Source organism: Oenanthe melanoleuca, chromosome 5 (assembly GCF_029582105.1).
Source record: "Oenanthe melanoleuca isolate GR-GAL-2019-014 chromosome 5, OMel1.0, whole genome shotgun sequence".
Taxonomy (NCBI): domain Eukaryota; kingdom Metazoa; phylum Chordata; class Aves; order Passeriformes; family Muscicapidae; genus Oenanthe; species Oenanthe melanoleuca.
Window position 1 is genome coordinate 55568551 of NC_079339.1, and position 11283 is coordinate 55579833.

General features: G+C 35.9%; 1 protein-coding gene across 3 annotated transcripts in view; it reads left to right on the plus strand.

Annotated features, from left to right (window-relative positions):
• Window positions 1-10914, plus strand: part of C5H14orf39 (chromosome 5 C14orf39 homolog) — a 28029-nt gene extending 17115 nt beyond the window's left edge. Inside the window, exons 10-18 of one of the 3 annotated variants that reach the window (XM_056492911.1) lie at window positions 2851-2990; window positions 3464-3543; window positions 5537-5622; window positions 5716-5780; window positions 6912-6955; window positions 7296-7435; window positions 7952-8087; window positions 9528-9585; window positions 10260-10914. In XM_056492911.1, the coding sequence (XP_056348886.1) occupies window positions 2851-2990; window positions 3464-3543; window positions 5537-5622; window positions 5716-5780; window positions 6912-6955; window positions 7296-7435; window positions 7952-8087; window positions 9528-9585; window positions 10260-10459 (949 nt within the window). In that variant the 3' untranslated portion in view covers window positions 10460-10914. Of the gene's footprint in view, window positions 1-2850; window positions 2991-3463; window positions 3544-5536; window positions 5623-5715; window positions 5781-6911; window positions 6980-7295; window positions 7436-7951; window positions 8088-9527; window positions 9586-10259 lie in introns of all 3 variants that reach the window. The other 2 variants (XM_056492910.1, XM_056492912.1) reach the window with 2 other exon arrangements.
• Window positions 10915-11283: the final 369 nt, after the last annotated feature.

The window sequence follows — 11283 nt, forward strand, 5'->3', positions numbered from 1 at the left end:
GAATTGTACTGTGGATCTCCATGAACTGGTCCAGATCAGCATGACACCAGCAGCATCAAGGGAAAGAACTAAAGAGAGAAATGAAAGCATTGGGCAGAACAATGTGCAGATTAATACCCATGAAAAGCTATAGGAGGCTTCAAGACAAGAAGCCAACTTGCAAGCCAATTAATAGGTGCTGGGATATTTGTTCTGCTCTGGGCAGCAGGGTGGCAGTGGGAACTGTTCCTTTATAAAAAGCCTGGAACACTGTTGCTTGAGTCACTGGGGCCTGGCCAGTTGCTGGTTAGGAATGTAAAACTCATTCCTCTGCTCTTACCAGCTCTAGTCTTTGATTCACAGCTCACCAGTTACATGACAAGTACCACAGTTTAATTTCCATCAATCACCAGCAGGACTCAACTCTTTTGAAGCCCTGGTCTTGATTTCTCAATTAGACATTCTATTTATTACATAGAAAGGCTGATATCTTGAACTGTGCTGTGGCATGTATAGTGTTCATTCTCTCTGCTTTTGCAAAATAGTTGGGAGAGATTTAATTCCATGACTCTGTGATTCTTTATTTCTTTTTTTTTTTTTAATTTTTTTTTTCTATTTGGTCATGTTAATTTATTTTCTTACTTTCCAAATGAGAGCTTTTTGCTAAAGCTTCACATCAAGGAGATTGCATGGTGAATTGTTGCAGTTCTTGTAGCATCTTTGCATCAGTAGTGATTGGCTTCTACTAATCAAAGAAAAAACTTGATAATATGAATCTTAGAAAAGTACTTATAAAGTTGTTTCTGGATTTCTAATGTGAATATATATGAAGAGCCAACTCCAAAAAATGCTCCTGATGAGAATACTGAATGTGGTTTCAGTAGCTGTAAATACCACAGAAGCAGATTTGATTCTTCATGTGTATAATGAGATATATTTGATTCCTGTGGTGGAAATTAATATTAATCCTTGGGTTTCTTTTATGCTAAAAAGAAGAAAATATTACTAAGGAAATTTATTTTGCAATTTATTTTGGCTTAAGAATATCTGTTTTTCTCTTTACACTTTAAAAACCATTGCAGTATGGACTGAGATAAAGAGTTTTTATCTACTCAGATGTCTACTAACAATGAAGTACAAAAAGAAGACAAATTATTATTTTTGTTGCTGCCATTTGGATTGTTTTGAGCTTCAGGATGCAATTTTATTTTTCTTCCAGTGGTTTTAATTAGTATCAGAGAAGACGTGCATGGTTTATATTTCAATAGTGCTTTTGTGGAGGGAAGGGAGCAGGTGTACTGCATATGCATAGAGTTTAACTGCAGGCTCTTTTGGAAGGTTTTGTTACTTAAAGAATGAATATCTCAAGAACTTCAGAGTTTGGTCTGTAACTCTGCCTTTGAAACATTATTCTGTACAGATACGCATTGTAAGAGGATTTTTTATTTAATGGAGAGTAAGTCTTTAGAACTATAGAGTTGTCTGCTAGGCTTTACAGAAGCAAAAGGAAACTGATTCCAGGAACTTTTTAAAACAGAGTTTGACATCCTAAGTTCTAAAAAAACCCCAAACCAACCAACCAAACAAAAAACAAAAAAAAAACCCCAACCACAAAAGCCCACAAAAGCCCCCCTATTTATGGCAGTCTAACTGATGACCTCAGCCACAGTAGGCTTGTTCAACTGATCTTTGAATGATGATTGTGGTAAAATGAGCCACTGGAACAAAGTGGAACAGTTTTAGCCAGAGTTCTGTGCTTAGCTCTGTTCTGATTTCTCCTGAGCTCCCTGCATCTGAATTCAGAGATCCACACACATCTTGTTTTCTGTAGTATTCATTCTTGACACAGTTTAATCTAGAGCTAATGAAACTGAAAGATTGACTTTGGTTTTTAGTTTTTTAGGTGGTATATATTTTGTACTGTTTGTTCAGTCTCAGTCCAGTACTGCACCAGGTACAAGAGAAAATAGTCCTTTTCATCAGAGATACTAGCTGAGGTGCTTTCAGGGTTTTATGTGAGCTCAGTTCACGTATTTGTGTATGAGTTTAATGTGTTAGGTCCTTATATTTAGCCAGTGCTTCTCAGTAGTATTTTTTAATTATGTTGCTCATTTTACTCCACGCTATCCTATAAAATATATGCTACATTTTATCTTTTTTTTATTTATGGAGAATTTCAAGAACAAAAAGGCTGACTCAGTTCTTCATTTGTTCTGAACAGCATTGTTCAGTCAGCTTCAAACCAGATGTTGTAGCTAGAAGCACAGAGGCACTAAGCAGGAATGCCAGAGAAAAAATAAAATAGAACTCATTATTCTAAAAAATAGTAAATGTTCCTGTGCCAAAGCCACTTTAGTCTTCATTGTTCTGCTAACCTTTGTCTTTCTGCACTGTAAAGGACTATTTACCCTACACAGATAATTACCCCACAAGTGAAAACACTTGCTGCAGTTTTCTCTTTTGTGTACATGTAGTGAGTATTCCAGACAATCTCAGAGAGAGAGAGAGAGAGAGAGAGAGTAAAAGTGGTTTTAAATGTGAAAATGTGATTTCAGGACTACAGTAATGAGGCACTTTAATCTAAGTGTAAAACTCCACAATACTAATACTTTTCTTTGATACTGACAAAATTTAAGCCATCAATGTTCTTATGATTGGCTTATTACTCCTTTATGGCTTCTTTTTCAGAGATATTCTCCCTCTGGTATTATTTAAAGAAAACCTCACTTTTATCAACTACTGGTGCTGAAAATGGTAGAACTTCCTTGACAACATCCAATGCCCTTGAGAATTCCACTTATTTGAAGCATTTATATTTTATGATTTCTTTTCTTTTGCAATGATTTTTTTTTTTATTTAACATTTGTTTAGGGTGTTTGAAGAACGTCAACACCCATCTTTGCCAAAGGAGAGACGTCAGGTGTTTAAAGCATTGCGTGTCCCGTGCATTCCTCAGAAATTTGTCCAGCCTGTAAAGAGCTTTAGATTCTCAAAGCAACGACCAGAAACAGGTGTAGTGTGTTTAATGACTTCAGTGAGCATTTTGGGTTGTTTTTGTGCAAAAGAATGGGTAATTAATGATAACAAATCTAGTGAACTGCTCAACTACTTAGAGTTTAAGCCAGGCTTTCAATGGAAGTTGGGTGCTCACCTGTTTTTTTGTTCCGGAAATCTTGTGTGTCTGATTTCTCCCATATCTGTGCAATGAGTAAAGTAACATGACAGATATGCCTGATGCATTGTGTCAGAAACATCTGAAAATAATTTAGTTTCAAATCTAAAATATCTTTAGCACTGTTTGCATTAGTGCAGTAAATATGAACCAACGGTTATTTGTTTGATACCTTAATATTTTGTGATAAGTTTCTTTTTGCTCTTTATTAAAAGGAAAATTTGAAAGGTTTGTTCCCAAGTTCTGTTTAACAATGCCATGCTTTGGATACTTAATCTTATTGACAATATTATGTAATATTTGTAAATTTAGGGAGAGAAGAAAAAGAGAAACCAGTGGAACTTTCAGTGGCCACCAGCTGTTCCTCCAGCCTTGCAGAAAATTTATCACAGGTGTGTTGCTCTCCCAGTGGTAAAAATACGAAATTATATAATGTTTTATGTAGTTGTTTAAATTTAAAACACTTAAAATATACCTCATGTTATTATGTCTTACATAAATCCTGTTAGCACTGTAAGTTGCTAATCATGGGAATCTGCAATTGCTTGGTAATCACGGCAAAAATCTTTCTTTGGTGCCTTTTCATTCTGAAAATATCTATGTTCTTACAAAGTGCATTCTAACACCAAAATTGAGGTGGACCATCTTACCAACTCATTTTGTGTAACAGCTTTTAGCATTTAAAATAAGTGCTGTAGATTCTGTATGTAGCAAATATTTGGAACTCTAAAGGAGGATCAGAATCTTCTGTTACTGATGAATCATGAGCCATCTGCTCCATAATGAAGGATTTAATAAAGGACTGAATATACAGGACAGCCCAGAGTTAACAGTTCTGAAGTTTAACCAGAAACAGAAATCTGGACTGAGAGGAATGAAGCCACAAACACTCCTTGGTGCACTGCAGGAGCCCACAACTCCATTTTCTCTCTCTCAACCATAGGGATATAGTTACTATGACATTTTTGAAATGGTGGACTGAATTGCAGCTTTATTCAGATCCAATATTTTTTATTCAAATACAATAATCTAATCCAGAAGAAAGCTGGAGGTACAACTTCCAAAGTTGTGAAAAGTACCAATAGTCTCGTGGAGTGCAAGACCATTCATAGGAGCAATAGATTGTTAAAGTATTAAATGGAGAAATCAGAGGAGATAAGGCCATAAAGGGTAGAAGAGTTTGTAACTGTGCTTGCTGTGCAGGAGCTTGGGGAAGTTTCTATCTCTAAACCATCTTTCTAAGGGACATCTCACTGGATCTGTTTAAAATCAAAATTTAATGAACAACAAAAAATCCAGAAAAAAAAGTTAGCATAACCACTTGTAATTTTCTTAAGAATTTCAAGGAAACTGAAGAATCACTTCAGTGAATCACTGAGTGGTTTTGAGTGGAGCCTGTGTGAGGAGACAAAGCCTTCATAACACAAGACAAGATGAAGGACAGTGACAGGACTGAGTGGGACAAGACCAGAAGAAATTTCGAGCAATTCTGATTTGGACATGATGAGGATGATGGAAGGGCTGTTGCCAGGGTAATCTAGAGATGAGGCTGGGAGTCTGGGACCTAGACAATTGTAGGAATCAGTAAGTCAAGGTTAAGAGAACTTTAAGAAAGGGTGATGGCAACAAGGAAAAGAAGATGGAGTCTGAGGAAAAACAAAAAGATTGGAAGAAAGAAGGTTGCTATGCTTCAGAAAAGGTGTGCTGTGCATTACAAGAGTTGAGTGGCAGGCAGATTCTGCAGAACCAGCTCTTTTGTCCCCTACCCTGAATAGAATTCAGTTTGATACATTTTGTTAATCAAAAATTTACAAGAACTAGACACTCCCTGTAAAATAATGTGTTATTTGATGCTGAGGCATAGATTCCTCACCCTGCTCTTAAGGCACAAATACATGCTACACAAGAAGAATGATGGCTTCTGTTCTGATGAAAATCTGTGAGGTGGGACTATTTTCATGTTTTCTGCAGTTTTTCAATCCCCACATGAGACCTGTGTTCACTGAGAGTGATGTGGATGCTCAGCTGGCCTTCAGAGGCAGAGCCAGGCCTGGCCCCAGCCCTTTTTGTGTTGACAAGTACAAGTAACCACACTGCAAAAGCAGCAAACCTGCATGAAGTTTGTAAATGACACAGCATTATTTGTGTTACAGAAAAGTTAATTAATCACATCTAGTTGTCAGTGCTGTGACTAAGACTTTATTAAAAAATTACAGAAGTGATTATTGGTAGGTAAAATGTAGGTAAAACAAAGAAAAAGTTTTTACTTTGTTTCATGCTTAATTTCTGGTTAAAAGAAGGATTTTCCACAGGAGAAATCAGAGTGATATTGTTGAAGTGACAATTCCACTTGCTGCCTCATTTGAATTTTCTTCTGTCTTTTAGAAAGTTATTGACACTGCAGGGACTAATAACCCACAAACTGCCCAAGTTCCATCAACAGTGAGCATGCAAAACCAAGTGAAATTCAGGTAACTTTTGTTTGATGAAATAGCTTTCATTCTTGAGGCTGGGGTTTATAGAAATAATTCACATTTAGACAAAAATTAAACTTTGTCTTTTAGACTGCCAGCTCTACCAAAGCAGTTGACTTCCAATCAACAGTTTGAGAGTGAAAATGCAGTAATGGGTAATGTACTCCTGTAATTTTTTTATAAAATTGGATCATATAATTCTAAACCAGAAAATTCTGGAGACCAGATTTTCATTCTGGTATTAAGAGAGCCACCATTTGCATTGCTTTTCCACCTTGATTGTTTAGTTCAAAATTTGAGTGTAGCAGACAGGCAGAGTCCTAATTTAAATAGAGAGTTAACTACTCAGTAATGTGGGATTTAGAATGCACCGACCATTGTGAATGGAAGGATCTGTCCAACATCTCTTGAAAATTCACACTCAAGTCTCAAATTACTTGGGCAAAATGAAATCCAGCCTTAACATCTAGCCAGAAGGCATGAGAAAATGCAAAGAAAAGGGATATAATAAACCCAGTAATTTAGGTATCTTGAAGAATCAGATTAAGATTATTAAAGATGAAAGTTAACTGGAGAAAAACATGCAGAATGCTTACAGTAAAAAATCAGGGTATTTACAAATACACCTGTAGTTTTTGAAATCACAAGGAACTGAGCTTCGGTTTAAATATTTATTTTTCTAATTGTTTATAATTCTAATTCTAATTTCTAACTGCTAATGTAGATGCATGTAAAAGATTATAGCCTAGATTTTTTTACAAAGAGAATACTGAAACGTAGGACCTTAACCCACAGTGCCTGAGACATAGCACCATCTGAAGCTTGAAGCAGAAACTCTGACAGCAGAAAGTCTGATAATGTTTCTTCTCATTTCTTATCCTGACTCTTGTCCAGTTCTTTAAACTACACTTCATGTCTGTCACATGGATGTGCTTTTTATATTGTTCCCCCCTGGTTTCTATTGACTATTGGCACTCTCGGAGGGCAATAGCTGGAACAGAAAAACACAGCACTCTCAGGGAACAATGGGCAGGTTTGAAGAACACACCAAACCACAAGCAGCAGCCTGAGTAAAGCTTTGAAAACAGTAAGTGGCAGAACAAGAGGTAATTGTTATGGACAGAGCCACAAAATAGGTTGTTAAGAAAATCAGTGAGAACACTTCCTTACCAATAGCAATGCTAAGCTAGTGAACTTTTCTCAAGGATCCTCTCCCACAATGCCATTTTTTATGTGTCTGTTTAAAATGCTGTTATAATACAGGCAGTGCTGTCTTTTTTGTGCAGTAAGCCAAAAGGCCAAGCATGTTGATGAAGAAGCAGATGAGCAGGTGGGCTGCTTGTATGCACCTCAAGTAAGAAAAGCGTTTCTTATGTCATAAGTAAGAATTTTATTTAGAATAGTCAAAGCATTTTGACATACTTGATTCAGTTGGCAAGTCTCAGAAATTTGTAAAGTATCAATTGGTGCATAACATTTTCATTAATGCTGGTGTGATGAGCTGAAACATTTTGAAAAAAGTCTGCATTTAAAATTCATTTCTTGCACAGAACTATAAATAAACAGGCTCGGTGCTGGCTTCACTGAGAACATATTTATAGTTGAAAAGATAATGATATTTTGGGAAATTTTATGTGTTGTAAACAGCATTGTTAATTTCTTTTTAATAGGATGTGCACACAGGTTTTAAGCCAAATGAAGATAATCCTGACATAACAGAAGAAAGTGCAGAACCTTTCTTCAAAGCACCTAAAACACCTGACTTAAAGGGGAAACACCCACTCTTCTCAAGAACACCTCCATTTGACTTGTATGATTTCAACTTTTATTTTGATTCTGAGCAAAAAGTTGTACTCACGTTTATTGTATAAGCATTTCTGCCCTTTTTTTAGATACTAGAGAAAAAATTTTCTAGAAAGCTCTTCTGAAAATATTCAGCTTTTTTTCCTGAGTTATGCTTGATATTTATTAAGTTTTCTTCTCGCTATATCATTTCCCATTGAAGCTGTTTCAAAAGATCAGTACTTTGTTTAGAAATATAAGAGACACATTGTTTTTTCCTGCAGTAATATTTGTTACTCTGATTTCTATCTTTAAACAGTCTTTTTGTTTATTTTTTGTTAAGAGGGCAGGGAGTTGGTAAGAGCACCACCTCCCTTTACTTTAAAGAATTATTATCTGTTTTGTGATGCAAAAAGTAATTATTGATGGAAGCTATGGGGATGTAAAACAGTGAAAAAAGAGGAAAAGGAAAAAATAGAAGGAAAAAGCCATCTACATCACTTTAAAAACTATTAATATAGTTTCTACTTTTCTGTATTTACAGCATGAAAAATTTAGGTTGTGAAGAAGGAACATCAAAATCTCCTGCTTTCTTTTCTGCCTTAAACTTCTCCCAGAAGTCACCTGGCTTTAATTTGTTTGATTCTTCTCTGTTTGGAGCACAAAATTCATCTGATGAGGTAAAAGTGATTAATTGTGAACATTAAATTTCCACAAAGCAAAATATGTGAACCCAACAGCATTGACACTGAATGAGATTTTTCAGGCTGGTTATTTTTGTAGCAAACATTTTTTAATATCTTGATTACTTTTAAGTTTGATATTCTTTGAAAATGTTTAATTCCTTTCCTAGCAATCCTCCTATATTGATTTCTAACCAAGTGTGAATCTCTCTCATTTGGATCATGTGCAAATATACAGTGACTCAATTCACCAAAAGGCTTCTGGTTCAGTGCTGCAGTACAAAATTCAAGTTCTCTATCAGACTTCACAACTCATACACTTCTTCTGTGTGGTTTTGTCTTGATGAAGTGAAGAACAGTGAGAAGGGAAGAAAGGACAGTCTATTAGGGTTACTGAACAGCAAATGTGGATTAGCTATACCCAAATGGACCAGCTAGGTTGGCAACTAAATGCACCAGGGAATGAAATCCAGATCTTCAATTTTCTTTGCAGGTTCCCCAACTCCAGTGCTCTAGAGTAATTCTTCCTCTGTTGGGCTATTAGGTAGATGACTGGGGATTCAGGATAGATGTGTGTAGCAAACAGGCTTAGGTATCACTTGTCAGTGTAGATCCAAGCCCTATTATGCAAATAAGGGATTTGAGCCTAGTTAGCTCCTCTTGCAGGGGGTGTGCTCAGTCTTGTGGTTACTGGCTGGGAGCTGAAGCAGGGATGAGGGAAGGCATAATTTTACTCTGGGTTTGGCAAGATTTCTGTGGTTGGTATCTCATAGCATGAACTGTGTCTAGGAGAGGACACACTGGGGTGTGGTTTGTGAATTGTTTAGGAGTGAGGTGGGTTTTAGGTCACCCAGTGTTGTCAGAACCCACATTATTTTGTGCCTGCTCAGCAGAAGAAACCAAAAATTTACCAGGCTGTAGCAGATCTGGGATTCTTTAAAGTTAGATGGGAGTTTTGAAGGACTTAAGTATCTATTTTAAATCTAGTCTAAGAACTTGTTTTAGGAGTGACAAGTGGTTATCCTGCTACTTCTTCTGGCAATATCAGGCCCTACTCAGTAGGAAGTATTTGTGTTGCTGCTTGGAGATTTTATAAAATGTCACAGATTTGAATAATTTTGGATCTTTTTGGTTTAAAAAAACAGCAGTAAGTCAGGTCAGCTTTTGGACTGTTATCAGTCTGGTTTTTTCCTAGAAAAATGGAGGAAGGGCATTTGCAGCTGCATGCAAATACCATAAAACCCATCTGATCAAAGAATTTACCTTGCAACTTTAGGGACTGATACATACCTTTAAATCCAAATTTTGTAAAGACTGCTGACATTGACTGAGACAGTGTTTTTCTCATTAAAAGCAAATTGACATATTACATATCTGCATTAAAGTTTACTTTTTGCCTTTCTCATTTTTTAAATTAAAAATTTGTTCACATTTCAGACAGAGGAAAGTTTTTCTATAGGAAACCTGGGCTCTGTGTCCCCACACAAGGGTGTTGGTAAGTCTGAAACTCAGATGTACTTGTGTATATCAGCCCTCTTCTGCTGTGTTCCTATGACTGGCAGGCTCATGATCCAGCTCAACAGAGCTCCTTTGGTTGTCTGAAAGGATGTTCAGTCATGATAATGTAACTTGATAATGTAAATATCATAATGATAATGTAAACCACATGATAATGTGGTTTATTGTGCTCATTTATGTTTTAACTAAATCTTTAGCTTATCTTCTCTTACATGTTGGGCTCCAAATGTGTGATGTATCATAGAAAAGGAGGTATGAGAAATAAAGAAATAGGGATAGTGTTAGGTGTGTTTGAAGCAAAATGAGAGGACTTGCAAGGGAGAAGAAAAAGTCCTAGTATTTCCATGATTGATCACATTTTTCTCTAAATAAACACTTTTGCAGATTCTGTTTACAAATAGCTCTGTTGCAAAATGTATATTGCAGAAGTGTTTTGTTGTTCTAAACCATTCAAGTGCTCCACACTTCATTTGATGTCAATTCTAATCACAACCCCCTAGAAATACAATCTCTGGTGCAGCAATAAACACACAACTGTAGAGTGATGCTCAGTGGGATATTTGGCACAATATGTTAAAAAAGAAGCATATGCTGAATGCAGTATTCTCTCAGATTTAATCTAATAACAAATATTATATGTATTCCATATAGGAAGCCTCTTTGGAAAATCAGAAAATGAGGATGCATTTGCATTTCCCTTCCTCTCAGAATCAATTTCTCATGAATTTGGAGATGGAAAAGATGATGCTGGTTTTTCATTTGCATTTGGACAGGATCAGAGATCACCACAGTCTCCTATGGAAGGTTTTCATTCTAACACACAAAATACAAAGCTGTTTTCACTCTTTTGAATACCTTTGACTTCCTTTTAAATTCTTTTCCTACTTAGCCTTGACAAATGTTTCCAGTTTCTTAAGTTAAAGTACAAAGCATTTCTTCTCCTTCCATTTCTTGTAAGGATACATTATTACAATTGCTTCAATGTGTGTTCATCAACCATGTATTTTGAGATTTTATTATTTATCTTTGAAATGTGTTTGTTCATAAAGTGTTATTGTATGCTCTTGCTAAACTGGCACTCACAAACAGAAATATTATTTTAGTGTAAAGTGTTAATTCAATGTCTGTGAGAGCATTTAAACATATAGATGAGAACTTTCAGCTTCTGATACAAACTAAATTCTGTTAGTAAGAATGACTGTTGTAGCAGTTAAAGCTGAATTTGAATTAAAGACAATGTTCTTGAGTATTCTGTTTATATCAGCTGATTAATAAAATACTTAAAATAAATATTTTTGTTAATTTTATGTGAAGTTTTGTTGGTATTTCTTAGCATCTGAAGTGGAATAATGTTGCAATTGTAATACTTAACATTTTTCTTTCCTTCTTTCCTTCTTTCTTTTCTTATTTATTCTCAAAATCCCCAAATCAGGTTCTTCCTCTTTATCTAATGTCTTTCAAAAAAGACAGACACAGTTCCCAAAGTCCAGCTGTAGTCAGTAGAAGTATATCCCTCAGTTGCCCACAAAGGCTTTCCTTATGGGAAGAGTGGCTGTTAGTATCAGGGTTACTCAGCAAGGGATGCTGACTGTTTTGAGCCACTACAGCACTATGCCCTGGGAATCCCTCAGAACCATCTTCTCTAGAACCATAACCTTTCATATTTATGGCCTTT